The sequence below is a fragment of the Aulonocara stuartgranti genome (assembly GCF_965226115.1).
Source record: "Aulonocara stuartgranti genome assembly, chromosome: 3".
In the NCBI taxonomy this organism is placed as follows: Eukaryota; Metazoa; Chordata; class Actinopteri; order Cichliformes; family Cichlidae; genus Aulonocara; species Aulonocara stuartgranti.
In genome coordinates this window covers 6,660,535-6,677,358 of record NC_138941.1, presented here as the reverse complement: position 1 = coordinate 6,677,358, position 16,824 = coordinate 6,660,535, and the positions used below count along the sequence as shown (strand labels likewise).

Here is a 16,824-nt window from a genome sequence, read left to right as displayed (position 1 = left end):
CTTCAGTTGGGTGTCTTCCCTGCTGCCTTTAAAACGGCGGTGGTGAGGCCCCTTCTGAAGAAGAGCAATTTGGATTGTAATGATTTTAATAACTACAGACCTGTATCCAACTCACCATTTTTAAGTAAAATCTTAGAAAAACTTGTTTTTACTCAGATTACTGATTTTCTGAATGATAGACAGATCCTGGAGATATTCCAGTCTGGATTTAGGGTGAACCACAGCACAGAGACGGCTCTCCTAAAGGTTTAAAGGTAATAACCTAAAGGTAATAACTATTGCATTTATTAAACTGATTTGCATTAGACTGCTGATTTATTGTGAATGAATGATATTGTTTTATGATGCATTATACTGCTGAGTTATAAGAAATACTGTTCACAGAAAGTCATCGCCTTATTTGTCTGATTAGAAGAGAACAGCCTAACTAAGCCTAACAGGGGACAGGTACTTCTGCCCAACCTGGCAGCCACAAAGTGAACTCATTTAGGTAAAGATAACCACATGCACCTAACCAGCCTGCACCAGCCTGACATTTCTTCCTCCTAAGTAAAAACCAATGGATGGATTGAACTTAGAGTCTCAGCTCAGTTTTCTATTTTGACCACCTACACCCCAAGATACTCTTTTAAAAAGTGTTGTTTTCAGATCCCTTTGAAGTTCATAAAGGGCCTGTTCATTTTCATTCAGATGTTTTATTACATAAATGTTACTGTTTTCTTTTGATTTATGCTCCCACTACACTGCACCTCTACAAACAACAATGCCACGGACTGTCAGCTGCTTTTACATGCTGTGAACATGAGTAGGTTTGATCAGAGTTTCAATTATCAAAGAAAAGACAAACTGAGCAAAAAGAAGGAAAAAAAGACCAACTTCTTCCCAACTGACAAGAAAAATACTCGTCATGTTTTCATAATAAAGGATCAGGCTCCCCATTTATGACAGCTTGGACCAATAATGTATGTTACACTGATGCTACTGTAGAGACAGGGTCAACATCTCTATTTAAATATAATTAATATACAAAACACAATAAAAGTTATACATGAATTATTCATTATTTTTACTATTGATAAAATTCATGTATACTAATCAAAGTTATACATGAATTATTCATTATTTTTACTGTTGATAAAATTCATGTATACTAATCAAAGTTATACATGAGTAACGACATTATTAATAATGATTAATAATAATAATTCTAATGCCAACATGATGACTGTTCATAGCTCCTGCTTTGAAATACTGAACTTAAACATTGACCTGATGAAAGATCACAATTCACAGTGGCCCACTGTCAGAATCATTCTGAATATAAACTCATCGAGTTAATCTGAACCTTTCTCAAATGTGCTGTGAATAAATGCTGCTGCAAGCCACTGTGGGAAAGCTGTGTTATTATCATGGAAACATCTGTGACACATTCACAGAGGACGAGGACACAAAGGGACGACACGCAGAGGCTGTGTTAAAGTCAAAAATCCAAATCTTTAGTCCTAAACAGGCAGTGGTTACAAACAGGAAGACGAGCAGTCCATTAAACAGTCTACAGGGTCAAACATACAGAGAATTCAAACAGCTATTAAAAACAAATAACTGGACACTGAAAAACTTCAGTGATGTGTGAGGCACCAAAGGGAAGCAGCTGAGTATATTCAATGAATTCTCTTCAAATACAAAGACAGAAACTCCTACAGGCAGCATGCAAACTGAGCAGGATACACAAAGATCAGAGATTACAAAATAAATCAGAAAAGGATTTCAAACTTACTGAGAGCAAGGCCTCTGTTACAAATCTGTCTAATAGAAAAACATGCTGTACAGATACAATACGCTCAGTGTTCATGGTCATTTAAAAACTGGCTCTACCTGAACCACTTCAATATTTTATGAAGTCACTGAGTCGACCATTTCTACAGTTTGTTTCCTTCATTGCAGTTAGAGTGCGGCTGGTAAGGATGAAAACACACACAGAGCGTAAATTGTCTTTGTTAGTAACAAACGTCAGCAAAGAAAAGACAAAACACACAAACACTCTCATGATATTCATGAATCATTAGAAAGCATCCAAACATTCTGCTCGTGGACTTTTACAGTCTTATTTGCACTCGCTCATCTTCATAATCATCCTGATCAATACATGACAGGGGAGGCTTTGAGGTAGGCGGGGCTCTCTGCTGATGTCAGCATGAAAGGCAGGACCAGCGTCTGCCACATGTTGGTGAAACATCACAGTACACTGGCGTGGTTTCCTTTCCAGATGTTGGACGTTTGACACTTCAACGTTGAGGCCAACAAGAAGACACAGTTTTGGGTCGGGTTGCTGCAGGGTTTCTAACTGAGCAAAAGCAGAAGCACACAGACCAACAGGGATCAGATGCTGAGTGTTAGAGGAACATCTGTGCTGATCACTGAATGCTGCTGTGGTCTCTTGTTGAAGTTGGCTGGTGGGACAGTCTAATAGTGATATCCTGCCCATCGGAGGAACACTTTTAAAAACACATGCAATACTTTGTTTGTATTACAGTCACAGTTTATGTTATTTTTGTCCTTTAAAAGTGTTGCTGTACTATAAAGTCCTATAATTTGAGGCTAAAATGGCTCAGAGAGTCTCTCTCTCAGAGGATCTCCTTTGAAAGTGGAGACGGCTTTATCCGCTGATCCACGTCACTTTACCTGGATGTTTTCTTTGAAGCTGGATGAAGACTCCTCTCCCTCACTCCTGCTGCAGCTGTGTGGTCCAGTTGGCCTCTGAGGTCACAGTCAACATCTGTAGCAGAAGAGGGGAAATAAAAGTCCAGGTCACCAAAACTGGGAGCTTTTCCAAAATAGAGCGTAACTGGACTTTTTCAGCCTTACAGGCAGATAGTCGTCTGAAGCTGCAGCTTTTTCTTTTTAGCTTTTTCCAATCTCTGCTCTCGGCTTTCTTTGAGAACATGTCTGCTTTCTTGGCATGGGTCTGTCTGCTGTTGGTGAAGAGACTAAATCCACATACTCGCTACTAAGATCTCCTCAAGTAGTCTCAACCAGATTACAGTTTAAGAGTAAATGTCTCCTGAGAGTTTCACCTTGGGGAGATGCTGTCTTGCTAACATGCAATCATGAGCATTAATCTATGAGGTGAAAAAGTCATTTTAAAAGCTCCAGCCACAAGTTTTATTTCATCTGTGTTTTGGTCAGAGTCCCATCAGACCTCCAGAATGGTGTCAGAGTGTTTTCTATCCACGTGATGAGCACAGGCCTCAGGTCCAGACCTCCACGGGCACCATAGCCTCTTTGGAGCTAATAGGTGCAAGAAGGTTTTGTTGGGATAGGAACTGAAGAGGAAACTGACGAGGAAGGCAAGGATCTTCTTCAGCTCCTCCGAGCCGGGACCTCTTTGTGTAGGCCAGCATTGGCCAGGTAGCCCTCCAGCATCGCTGGATGGCCGACAGTGGAAAACCTAGAGGAGTAGGAGAGAAACAGCAGCTTGGAGCATGTCTTTATACTGTTTAGTTTTTAGAGCCACAGACTTTCTTTTAATGTCATTGTTCAGGATCTATGACTGATTATGTATTTATTGTATTCCTCCATGACTGTGTGACAGCAAGTGGAAAAAAACCAGCTTCACCTTTGTTGATATGCTTGTAATTTTAATATTGATTAAATGGCCCATGAAATAATAGAAAGCTCATATATGAAAATGTATTTTAAGAAGTAAAATGTTAATCTGAGCACAAAGGAGTACACTCACCTTCTGGTAGATGGAGGTGTAGCGAGCGCTGGTGAACATCCAGGCCTCCTCGTAGAACTGATCACTGATTGGATCCAAAACATCGATGGAGGATCTGTGTAAGCGCTGAGGATCGTCCTGATGGACAGAACAGAAGGAGAGTGAGACAAGTGAAGATATACTAAACAACACTGTGACATGAACTGAGCCACACACAGTTTGATTCACAGCTGATTGACACATTATTTGACCACGAGCAATCTTTTCTGGTTTGACGCCGTCTTTGTAGCCAGAAACCAGCTCTCTCCTCGGCTTCCTCCACTACACGCTTCCCCCACGCCAGTCTCCTCCGTCACTATAAAGGGGAGAGTCATGAGCTCCATCACCCTCACCTGTGCCGTCCAACGTCCCGCCACCAGCCTCCACTGCAGCAGGCCAGAGACCACACCCCTGCCACAATAAGTAAAAGTATATCCTTGCTGTACCCTTAATGCTAAATGTGCTAAATTAACCGCTGCCTTTGCCCCTTTGGGATTATTCTTATGTCACTGGGATGTTGACCTTTGACCTTCACATTAGAGAGATGGGCAGACATAATTAGTGTATGAATTTTAAAGTAACAGGTAATAAAGAGAGTGTAGCAAATGTAGTCAGGTTTATTACTCTGTATCACACATGAGTGCCCGAGGGAGGCGGGGCTGACTGGGGAGACACAGGAAACAGAGAGACAGGGCTGACTCGACATGAAACGATGAAACGTGGGACACGGGAACAGAAACTAAACACAGGCTGAAATGAACACTGAGGGAGGGAGAACTAAGATTACTGAGAGCCTGATAAATAAGAAGAACAAAAACCAAGAAAAACAAGAGTCAAAGAAAACCAAAAACACAAAGCATTGGGCCAGGACCCACTGCTGTGACATTTATATGTGATAAAAACATTAAAAACTGCTCAGATGTTGAAATCTTTCTACGTATACTTTAGGTTCAGCTCTCCAGCCTGGCATTTGGTTAAGCATGATTCAAACATTTGATTTTGTTTAACTGGTTTTAATTATAGTTACTTTTTGTGAACATTTGTCGCAGCATTTAAAAATACATCATTTATTTTCAAACTTTTATTTGATTTAGAGCATCATATTTGACCAACGTAAATGTTTTAATTTCATATAAAATAACTGAAGCAGTGAACTAAATATCTGAAATCTTTCCTTCCTTAAAAGTTATAATCCTACTTAAGTTATAGTGCAAACGCTTAAGCAACAAATATACTTGATGATAATTAATTAATATTTCCCTTTGATGTTGCAACTATGCGGTCACTTCTGTCTTTAAACAAAATAATATTTTCCAGTTACAGAAATCATAAAGTCCAAACTACACTGAAAAAAATATGTTGTTGGATTTACTTAATTCAATGGTGGCATTTGTTGCACACAGATGTTTTGCTTTGGCAGCAACTTAAATTGAGTTAAATTAACACAATTTATTCATGTTCAATAAGCCTGTGCAATTTGTGTTGATAAAATGTGACTTAAACATGTTTTGATGAAGTAATTTGAGCTCTTGGAATATTTTAATCCTTCACAATTTTCTCACTTTATCCCAACACCATTCAATAACTTTTACCCAATACTACTTGGTCACTTAAATACTACATGTTATCTTCAAATTACATTTTGCTATTATATTCTAGTATCAAATACACAATTTTCAAATGGAGGCCTTATAACAGATTATATTGTTCTCTTCCAAGATGGTTGCTGGCATCCACCAGTAACCTTTCAAAACAAAATGTCTAATTTCACTGCATTGACAGTAGGTAAAGAATTAAACTGACATTACTCCTCCACTGAATCTACATAAATCAACAGTTAAATAATGTCAGTTCTTCCGTGTTCTCTGGAATCAATCACAGCAAAGAAATTAGACTGTTTCTTTTGAAAAATGTTGGGAAAGAACAAATCAAGATCAAAAATCAAGATTCAGTTAAACAACAATTATAACTAAACAATTTGAGGTAATGTTAGTTTCCATTAACATTAAATTAGGTTACTGAATTGGCAAACACCTTCCTATTAACATTACCCATTTTACCCCAATAACTAAAGAAATTAGCACTTGCAGGTCAAAACCTTTATTCAAGAGATGCAAAAATAACATTGATACAGTGACTGTCAAAAATTACAGCACTGATCATACTGTGACATGTTGGTTCAAAACAGCACACTTAGAAATATTCAACGTTCTTTACTTCAACTGAATGAAACTGAAAACACCATTTCACACGACCCATATGGGATATTTAGACTGTATAACTGTTCACGCTACATCTCTTCACTAGTAAAAGAAAGAAAAAATACAAAGAGAAATTTAAAAATGCTGCCAAAATGCTGCACAGAGCAAAAGGAAAAACAAACAACAACAAAAAAATGGCCCTGTCCTCATGGCAGTTGCAGTGTATATACCCAGATAGCAAGGAGACATTGAACAGATGTTGATTTTCCATCTGAACCATCAGAATCGTCAGGATTGAAATGTCAACACAAAACCAATGTTGAAACAACATTGAAATACTGATGAAACCTGACACTGACATTGAAATAACATTGATTCACTGTTGTTCTGTCATCGTTGATTGTTGATCTATTTATAGTTGACAAGGTGACAACAATCACGTTGAAAAATCATCAATTTATGGTTGAGCGGGAAATTAAAGCTGCTACCACTTGGACTATTCCGCAGCACCCCTATCACATTGGTACGTCCCTCCAGGTAACCATTGTCTTGTACAGTAGAGCGGGACATTAGATTTACTCTCAGTGGAATTGACCGGAGAAGGCATCAGTTCATGCACCGCACTGGCCTGCACCACGATTAGTATAAGGTAAGAATGAATGACTTTTGTTCTATTCGTTATTTCCATGGTTGCATTTGAATAACAGTAAAAAAAACAAAACAAACTTGTTAATGTAAAGTTTTGGATAAAATGTGGGAGCCCGAAATTGTGTCTACTTTCATCTTACAATCCGGCAACAAATAAATTGCACTGCGAACAAAGTCTATCAACAAAGAAAACATTTTCGTTTCATACTTTTCCGTTATATTCCCTTACAAAGCTAGCTTTAACGCTTCGAGGGTTCCTTTGTTCTTGCTGTCGCCTCGGCGCTTGACCCAGACTTTCGCTCTGTAGTTGCTTTTTAGCATAGTACTACAAAAAATTGTAAATCTGTGATATATGATTGATAAACGTAAAGGTAACTGTATAAATGTGTTCAATGACTTTGTTACTTTTAATGATTGGAGAGCACCCGCTTCGATTCGCACTCAATTCAAACTTTACGCTACACGCTCACCTACCTTGCGTTTGCACCTTTTGTCCACACGTAAACTGCGTTTCATCAACTGAAAACTGAGATTTTTAAAGACGCCTGCCAGGGCGGATATTTTCGAAAACTCTGCTTTAGCATTTACGTGTGGACGAGGAAGACGGAGAAAACGCAGCGTCAAAGGTATCAGGCCTATTTTGATGCCACACTGTGCGCCAAGTTTTTGTCTCGGTGCCATGAATTCCTACAATGGCAGACTTAGACAAAATACTGTTAATTTTATTATCTTCAGTGTTTAAATGCTTACATATACACACGCAGTTGTATGTTAAATGTTAAATCAAACTGTAACTTTAGGAAATAATATTCCAAAAGCACATTTGTAATTACTTATGACCGTTTTCAACTTTTTTTCTTTAGACCAAATCCCCTGTACACATATAGTGACTCAGAGGATGAGCAGCCCACAAAAAAACGGTTTCCCCAGCCCCCTCGAGTGAAAATACCAGGTAATAAAATACTGTCTTGTGTCTTTGTACATATCTGTGTGTGACACAAGGAAACTTTTGACAAGTTGTCTGTATTCTTAAATACTTAAAAAAAATTATCTTTTTCTGTCAGACCTGACGAGAGCTGTTAACGAACTCCGTGAGGAGGTCAGAGCCATCCGCCGTCCCTGCTGCAATGAATCGGTAGATGCTGGGGTACTGCCTCTGGATTTGCCCTTGCACAACATTGAGGAGCTAAACAATGCAGAGGCAGCTCTTCAATCACAAGAGGCAAATAAGGCAATGGTAAGTATATAAAGGTTATGTACACTTTGTAACTATAAAGTGTAATAGCTGTCAGATGTGATTTAAATACATAACAACGGCCTGTTGATTAAACACACAAGCACTTGCATACACATTAAAGACATGAGACACGCTAATTCCATCTCTTAAAATGTGTCTATAGGTGAGACGCTTTCCCTTGATTGGAGGGACCACACTGGAGGTGCGAGTCCGCCGTGTAATGGCTTATGCCATTACAAACGAGCTGGCCTCGGTACTAAACTGGGCAGGGAAAAAAACCAAGGACCAGACAAAGCAAAAAAGGGCATTTAAAGATACAGCGCTCTGCAAATGCATATTTGGTAATTTTTACCGGTTTTTTGCTATATTACTTTGTCCTTCTTAATAACAAGACTTTCATGTCCGGTTAATCTGGAGATGGAGTCTTTGGTCTTTGGCTTGTTTAGTCCTCGGGTTGTAGTTTGTACAGCCCAAGGACCCCATGTTTATTTTGTTTTAAAGACAGTTAACACGAGCTTATTCATGTGCTCTAATTCACTTTTTTTGTTTGTGTGTGTGTATTTTTGTCCTAGATGGCCTGACGCAGCAGTTAGGGGCAAACTCTATGTCCGAGTTTGTCTTTGCACAAGCAGTGCAGAAATGGCTCCGATATGCCCCAGATCGTTTGGGTGGTGCAGGACGCACATCCATGCATCCCCATCCCAGAGTAAAAAATTACAAACTTCTGTGAAACATATAAATGTAAATAGGAAACTGTCTTTTAATAAAGTATTTAGCAAACGAAACATGCCTATTGACCTTTTTTTGTTTAGTTTTTTCTCTGTTACATCACATGCAATACTTTCTTATTTTAGGATATTAATATTGACATGATACATTGTGAGACATTTGTTGTTTTTTTTAAAGGGTGTCCAATTTGAGGAATAAGTACAATTATGTGATTAGGTGGTTTAAGTATTGATGGAAACATGCAGTAGTTTAGTATTGGTTAAAATACCTATAAAGAGAGGTAGATTTCCAGTCATGATTTAACTGTTGTTTTAATAAAAAGCAACTGTGCGAAAGAGGTGGAAAATCAACACCATAGCTCAACAGTGTTTCAATATCAGAATCTGACATTGTTTCAATGTCAACAGTATTAGAAAATGTAACGTTGAATCAATGTCAGGTTTCAACATTGATTCAACATCAAAACCTGACGTTGTTTCAACATTAAAAAAGGGTGCAAGAGTGATGTTAGGTCAACGTCACACTTCAACGTTGATTCAATGACACAGCCTGATATTGACTCAACAGTGTTTCAATGTTTCCTTGCTATCTGGGTAAAAATGAGCCCTGCGATCTGTTCCTGGAATTGAGCTTCAAAAATGCAGCAGAACAAGTGTGAGATTTAAATGTCTTCTCACCTAGAGCTGATCACCTTGCATGCATAACAGTGAGCTTTCCTTGCAGGAGCAGTTTTGTCTTAGTTGTGAGCTTTTCTTGTACCGGACTCTGCGCCCCAATTTTAGTGTCAGACCACACCTTCAGAGTATTCCATCAGAACCAACCACGACGCAAGAGGAACACTGATGACGTGCAACCCCATGACCCAATCTGGGGCAGTGATGTACCAGCGGAGTTCAAGTTGTGGACCACCGGACAGAAGGTCCTGCACTCACTGTTCCCATGGGTCGGAACTGGAAAAAACACGCTAAGAATTGAGACTCTTGACTACCGATTTGGACTTTTCCTGAACAGCTCAGCAAAGATAAATAAGGCTCAGAATGAGGAAATCGACGCGATCAGAATAGTGGTCATGCAACACAGGGTCGCCCTGGACATGATTCTCGCTGAGAGAGGGGGCCTCTGTGTCTTATTCAACACCACTTGTTGCACCTATATCCCGGACAACGTGCACTCCTTGACCATGACCACCGCCCTAGACAAGTTGCGACAACTGAGTAATGCGCAGCAACAAGACTATGTCACGAACAATGAGGACTGGCTGACCTGGCTGCTGAGTGGCAGCTGGAAGACCCTCGTGATCAAAGGACTCGTACTGATAGGAGTTCTGCTTCTATTATTGTGCTTGTTTTCTACATGTATCCTACCATGCATACGATCCATGATTGACAAAATGGTACAGGCCACAGTAATTACCTATGTTGGACTGCCACTAGAAGATGAACCGGATGAAGAAGATTTAGTATAGAAACACACACACATACTGAATGATGCTACAATTGAAAATGTTATAAGCAAGTGATTGTTGGCTGATAATAAAGTATGATTAAGTGAAAAATATTAACATCAGGAGGGGATGTTAAAGAAGAAACGCTTTTATGAGTTTTATGTTGCATTAAAGTATATGTTCATATTTTACTCTTAATAGGAAAAGAACAAAATGTACTACTCGCTCTGTTTATAGAAAGAGGAAGTTCACCCTATGACATTTATACGAACTTAGACACACACACACACACACACACACACACACACACATGCAAAATTAGAGGAAACTGCTATGCTTGTTTCACCCTACTATAAATAATAAACGACTACTGCAGCTCGGTGTGAGTCCTCTCTGAGCCCTCACCCGTGCAGCACCTTAACCGTCTCCAAGTGTCTCAGTGTTGTTTATTCACCTGTTTGATAACTGTAAATCTCTGACAAGAGTTTATTTATACCATCTTCACGTGAACACATTCAAGAACATAACAGATGAAGAAACATTAAAAACTTCCACACTACATGAAGCAAGAAAAATAGTTTATTCCTTTATGTAGAAAAAACAGAAACATCAAACATCTCCAAGACTCTCTTTGAAAGAACTAAAAACCTTTGTTCTCATGGTCCAATCATGAGTGAACTCCCCGATGAAGCCTTGTGTGCTAAAACATGTCAGAGTTTTAAAGGTTAAACATGAGTTTCCAAAACGTTTTGCTGGAGAACAATGAACTATTTGACCGAGTTTCAATCATTTACAGACGAGCAAAACCAGGACAGAGAAAAAAGGACAAAACTGACTCAGTAAAAAACAGAAAAGAAGATCCCATGTAGATCTGTATTATGTAGAAGTTCAGCCCAGCAACCAGTTCAGTTCAACACAAGTTTAAATGATTCTATCTGAACTCTGTGGAGCCTGATCTCAAGCTTTTTGAGTCTGACACAGAAACCAGAGGATCTTTCTGTGTCTTCAGATTCACTGTGATCCAGTGATGGGAGTGATTTCAGCCCTGAGTGATCGCGCTGATGTTTGCACAGAGCAGACAATGAGGTGAATGTTTGGGCACATTGGTAACAGTGAAACAGTTTATTAGTAACGTGGGATCGTTTGTGTGCAGAGTATGAACTGAGATTCCTGAAGCTCTTGTCACACTGGTCACAGCTGTAGTTTCCTTCCATGTGTGCACGTTCATGAATGTTACGATGACCTGAATGCGAGAAGCTTCTCTCACAGTGTCTGCACTTGTGTGGTTTCTCTCCTGTGTGGACTCGTTTGTGTGATTTAAGCTGACCTGCAGTGGTGAAGGATGACCCACACTGATCACAGAGGTGCTTTTTAACCCCACTGTGAATCAGATCATGTCGTTTTAACTCACTTGGTGTGGTGAAGCTTCTCCCACATTCTTTGCAGTATTTCAGTTTGTCTCCAGTGTGTCTACATTGATGTACTTTTAGGGTCTTTTGCTGACTGAAAGTTTTTCCACAGAGGTCACAATGAAAGTCTTTCCCACCACCACAGTGATGACAGGGTTGAGAACTGGATCCATCTGTGTCGCTCTGCTTCTAAACAAAGACACAAAGACAGTGTAAGTCAGTCCTTCAACATTTGTATCCTGAACGTCGCCTGAAATAAAGAGCATCTCTGCAGACGTCCAACTACATTTGACTGTTTCAGTTAACACACTCAGTTTACTGGGCTGCAATAACTACAATACTACCACCATAATACTACAGTAATACTAAAATCATAACTGAAAGGAAAATCTGAATAATCACTCAGAGCTGCTTTTCCATGCAGTAGAATTGCTAACATGCTAACACAGTTTAATGAGCAGAGTTGTTCCAAACAGTCAGGCTAAAATGACAAGATAACAATATAAATACATACCTCACAGTAGCTGCACTTGTAGAGTCTCTTTCTGGTGTGGATCTGTTGGTGTCGTCTCAGGTGACGTGGAGATTTAAAAGTCTTCTCACACAGGTCACATTGATAAGGTCTCTCCTCAGTGTGGGTAAACATGTGTCGTTGTAAGTCTGCGTCTGTTGTAAAGTATTTGCCACACTGTTCACAGCAGTACACATCATGTCTGTTGTGAATGCGTAGGTGTGTATTTCGGCTCTCTCTCTGGCTGAAAGTTTTTCCACAGATGTCACAGCTGTATGCCTTAATTCCAGAGTGGGTAACTAGATGCCTCTGTAAGTGGCTACTGCGAGTAAAAGCTCTGCCACACTGATCACAGCTGTATGGCTTAATTCCAGAGTGGGTAACTAGATGACTCTGTAAGTTGCTACTGTGAGTAAAAGCTCTGCCACACTGATCACAGCTGTACGCTTTAACTCCACTGTGGATGAGTTGGTGTGTTTTTAGGGAACCCTTGAAGGAAAAAGACTTTCCACACAAGTCACAGCTGAACGGTCTCTCTCCAGTGTGGATGACCTGATGCTGTTTTAGTTTAGCCCTCACAGTAAAACCCTTCCCACACTCGTCACAGCTGTATGGCTTAATTCCAGAGTGGGTAACTAGATGCCTCTGTAAGTTGCTACTGTGAGTAAAAGCTCTGCCACACTGATCACAGCTGTACGCTTTAACTCCACTGTGGATGAGTTGGTGTGTTTTTAGGGAACCCTTGAAGGAAAAAGACTTTCCACACAAGTCACAGCTGAACGGTCTCTCTCCAGTGTGGATGACCTGATGCTGTTTTAGTTTAGCCCTCACAGTAAAACCCTTCCCACACTCGTCACAGGTGTGTTTTTTCTCTCCCTTTCTTCTGTGAGGTTTGTCGGCCTCCTGAGAGCGCTGACTTCTGGCTCCATGTTGGTCCTGCAGTGACAGAGATACAAACAGAGGCAGTGAGTGAAATGCAGTCGTGGAACAAACTCAACCTTCAAACTCCATTAACACTAGTTTTAAACCTGAAGGTGGAGCGTGGCACCAAACACCTTAAAGGTCTCTTATCCCCACCTGCTGGTAGTTCTAACACATTACATCCAACCTGCTGTTAAAGATAATTCATGACTGTTCAAACACTAAAATCATGCGCACACACACATTCCTGTCTTGCATAACGACTGAGGACCGGGTAAGTGCACTATCAAAGTGAGGACCACCATTTCTGCTACACTTGCAGACAAACCTTTGCCACTTTTGAACACTGGGTGGCTCTCTGACACCAAAAATCACCTCAAAATCTTAAAACACTCAAGTAAAAAAAAATCTCATTCTACTATCAGAATGAGGACCTTGTCATTGAGTGCTATTCAGGTGATTTTCCACCAGGGGGTGCTTTTGTGTTCGTTTCTGTCTATATGTTTTTTTCTGTTTGCATTTACTCCTTGACATTTTCTATTTTAGTGCAACCAAATAATGTTAAAGTTAAACAGTCTCAACTTTATACATAAATAGAATAACTAAAAAGTTCTGATAATCTATCAATACAACCCTACATAACAAAAAAGGTAGTATTACATTTCAAATACCGCTGTAGATTTTATTAATAATTACCAAGGAAATTCCCACAATGCTGCAACAAGAGCAAATTCAGTTTATTTCACAATGTAACATCCTTCCAGAGGAATAATAATTGCTATTATAACAATGAAGACAACTATTAAGTCTAATGACTTACAACTAAAGTAGTGATCAATAACTTTGATCAGTTTGTTTTGACTTTTGCCAAAAAGAAAAATCAGTAAAGCTTAGGATGGCTACAACTGTACCAGTATGACCTTCCTGCTTCCTACATAATTAAAACCAAAATTAAACTTTTCGCCAATGAACATCAGCACTGAGCAAAGGTGGACACTTTAGGATGTGTTCTAACCATTAAGCCATTAAGAAGGTGAACAACTTAGATGCCTAATGTACTTTAACAGATTATAAAATAAATGAACCAAAAACATCCTGGGCAAAAACCTAGAACTTAAAATCCAAAACGGGTTACCTCAAAAGACACCAGGTAAAGGTATTTTCATCGCCCTCACAGTTCACCACTCCAAAACATAAAGCCAATCAAATTACAATCAGACTCGCAGTTGCTACCAAAGCCGTCAAGTCAGTCACAAACCAAGCATGAGAAGACAAAATTAAATCTTAAATAATGTCTTAACATTATCAAGGTAAACTTATTTTAGAAGAGTTTTTTACAAGCAGACCTTCGATTCAGAGTGACAATCGTGTTGTACACAAAGTTTTTAACATCTTTCCATGAGCGATTAGCTAGGTCTTTTTCCGCTTCTAAGCATTTCATGCAGTGTTCTTTTTTTGGAACTTTACGCTCTGCGACAAATTTTCCCAGCCGTCTTTGCACTGCCGTCTTCTCTGCTTCACTCCATGGCTTCTTGACCTTCGCACGGGGGATCTCTACAAATAACACAAAAGACAACATGGACTGTTAACTTTACAACATGTATGTAACCGTAGTTTTTTTGTTTTTGTTTTGTTTTTGAAATGGGGTTCTGCTTGTGTATATTTACAGAAAATGCCAAACCAAACTGTAGGTTCAACAATTTACTCAACATTTTGTACCCAAGATATGTAGTAAGCACTTTTAAATTAAGTATTTTGAGTTCACAGAAACATGAGATCAGTTATTGAGTAATATACCTACAGAGTGAAACAGCAGCCAATTTACTTTTATACATTTTGTTTTCAAAGGTACATGTTGCATCTAGCCTTTTAAAATAAGATGATAACTAGTTATTATTCCTGTTAAAATCATTCATCATAACAATATTCTTGTAAAAAAAAAAAAAAAACTGTCAGACTTTAATAATTTGCTATTGTTTTAAATAAGGCAAATATTTCTGATGTACTGGTAATAAAAAAAACCTGTGCTGTTGGTAGTAGTCCTAATCTAGTTAAGTGACATCACATATTTTAAGTCAATTTTTTTTTTATTATGAAATACAATTGCTAATATCCTTGACAATGTAACAAATTACCTAGATCATGATTCAGAACCAAACATAACTGATTGACATGATCTTTTCATTTTATCTGAATTTATGCGTTTTATTTGACAAACTGTCACAGTTTTGCGACTGGCGCACAGATACAATACCAAAGAGCATAATTACGTTTTGTCTATCATTAGTCATAAGGCCTGTACTACAAAGCACATTCAACATATCAAGGCTATCTTTCCATAATCTGGATTCACTTAACCTGAAAGTGGCGATCTGGATAAGTGGTCACAAAAAGCTTAACCTGCATTGTCGCATGAAAGGGGTGGCATTGTGAGCATCTGTTCACTAATGATTACTGAAAAGCGTACTGGAAACAGAAGCTGATTTTTCAAAAGATAAAAGTATAGTATTAGGCAAATATGAAGATATTAAAACAGACTGCAGCATAACTAAGGGAGGATTCAGGGTCACCTGGTCCAGCCTGAAATATATGCTTTAGCAAAAAGGAAAGTTTGAAGCCTAATGTAGTCTACTCGATGAGCTTTGTTGCTTGTACTTGCCGTTTCTTGCTGTCTTTTCACAAACCTCTCACTGAAAATGATGGTCCATACTGTCAATCTAGTTCACTTTACAAATTTTGATTTTAAAACACAACATCTGTGTGTGTAATTGGTGGAAACTAAAATACGCATTGTAAAAAAAAAAATAACATTGAGATAAAGTAGTTGTCTTTAATTGGTAAATCATAGGACCTTAAACAGGTATTTTCTATGATAATATAACAAGACATTTTCAGCCTGCATTTTTTTTTTTTAATTCCAGACTTGTGAAATGACCTGCAGAACCCTGCCATGTGTTTTGTAGTGCTGTTCTTGCAAAGTGTGAACTCACGCAACACAGCAGGATAAACTAGTCACTCACCAGAATAGGTAGCCTAACAAATCATAAATGTAACAATAAAAGTGAAGCAATCATTCTTTCAGCTGAACTCTTTAGGGGTCATCACAGCGGATCATCTCCTCAACCTCCTCCTATACCAGCATCCTCCTCTGTCACACCAACCTTCTGCCTGTCCTCCTTCACATCCATGAACCTCCTCTGAGGTCTTCCTCTTCTCGTCCTGCCTGGCAGCTCCATCATCAACATCCCTTGGCAGCCTCCTCTGCACATGTCCAAACCATCTCAGCCTTGTCTCTCTTTGTCTCCAAACCTCTGACCTGAGCTGTCCCTATGATGTAGTCATTTCTAATCCTGTCCGTCCTGGTCATTCCAATGAAAATCGTCATAGCTTTCCTCACTACCATTTTGTAAACCTTTCTTTTCCCTCTTGCTGCTTTCCTTTTATAACACATCACCCCTGACACCCATCTCCACCCCCTCTGAATTCTCCTCTTCAACTTACTGTAAAGCAATACTTAAACATTTTCAATAATTTTTCTAATTACCAACAAAATAATTCTGGATCAATATTATCAAGAGTTTTGTGTTTGTGTAGGCATATATTCTGCCACAAAGAGCAAGACTATAAGGAAATAAATTCATGTCTACAACCTGATTCATATACTGCAAACAGAAAATATCAAATACATTTAAAGCTGAAAACATCTCACCCTTTGCTTTGGCCACTTTGGTTTTTCCCCTTTTCCTCACGGCGAGTGTTACTTCTTTGGTCTCTTCTAAAACAGAAACAGATAAAAAAAAATGGTAGCTGTTATTGTACAATGCAGATTTTACTTGAATAGAATTTAATTAGAATACACAACAGTGTTACTACATTTCAGACAAATGCTTAAACTCACCATTTACATCTGCGAAATGCTGAGAACTATCGTCTTTAAAAAAATAAATAAATAAATAAATTAATGTGC

At 38.9% G+C, this 16,824-nt stretch overlaps 3 protein-coding genes across 8 annotated transcripts in view; 1 reads left to right on the top strand and 2 right to left on the bottom strand.

Moving 5' to 3' along the window:
- LOC309703011 (uncharacterized protein) overlaps positions 1-16,824 on the top strand; it is a gene marked incomplete at its 3' end in the record, with an annotated part of 348,344 nt that overhangs the window by 113,665 nt on the left and 217,855 nt on the right. The window lies entirely within an intron of this gene.
- Positions 1,475-12,868, bottom strand: LOC309702361 (phospholipase D1-like). 3 transcript variants are annotated; one of them, XM_082527058.1, is made up of 6 exons: positions 11,940-12,868; positions 11,428-11,614; positions 3,740-3,856; positions 2,866-3,448; positions 2,683-2,776; positions 1,475-2,344 (listed from the first exon to the last, which is right to left on the bottom strand). In XM_082527058.1, the coding sequence occupies exons 2-4, from the start codon at positions 11,451-11,453 to the stop codon at positions 3,361-3,363; spliced, it is 231 nt and encodes a 76-aa protein (XP_082383184.1). In that variant the 5' UTR covers positions 11,454-11,614; positions 11,940-12,868; the 3' UTR covers positions 1,475-2,344; positions 2,683-2,776; positions 2,866-3,360. The 3 variants fall into 3 exon arrangements, with proteins under 3 accessions (XP_082383184.1, XP_082383183.1, XP_082383182.1); XM_082527057.1 differs by lacking the exons at positions 11,428-11,614; positions 11,940-12,868 and having other exon boundaries at positions 1,475-2,340; positions 3,200-3,448; positions 3,740-4,409; XM_082527056.1 differs by lacking the exons at positions 11,428-11,614; positions 11,940-12,868 and having other exon boundaries at positions 3,200-3,448; positions 3,740-4,408.
- LOC309702233 (uncharacterized protein) overlaps positions 13,579-16,824 on the bottom strand; it is a 33,289-nt gene continuing 30,043 nt past the window's right edge. For 3 of the 4 annotated variants that reach the window (XM_082526764.1, XM_082526767.1, XM_082526765.1), the window contains 3 exons: positions 16,756-16,788; positions 16,567-16,632; positions 13,579-14,411 (listed from right to left, as the gene is read on the bottom strand). In XM_082526764.1, the coding sequence (XP_082382890.1) occupies positions 14,179-14,411; positions 16,567-16,632; positions 16,756-16,788 (332 nt within the window). In that variant the 3' untranslated portion in view covers positions 13,579-14,178. The remainder of the gene's footprint in view (positions 14,412-16,566; positions 16,633-16,755; positions 16,789-16,824) is intronic. The other variant, XM_082526766.1, reaches the window with a different exon arrangement.

Bases quoted from the DNA above. Each gene is read 5' to 3' on its own strand.
- LOC309702361 (XM_082527057.1), bottom strand. From the start codon at position 3,961: ATGTGTCAATCAGCTGTGAATCAAACTGTGTGTGGCTCAGTTCATGTC. The intron at 3,449-3,739 runs GTGAGTGTACTC...CTACTCCTCTAG, and splicing joins ACACCTCCATCTACCAGAAG to GTTTTCCACTGTCGGCCATC. The intron at 2,777-3,199 runs GTCTGATGGGAC...CTTCTGCTACAG, and splicing joins ACTCTGACACCATTCTGGAG to ATGTTGACTGTGACCTCAGA.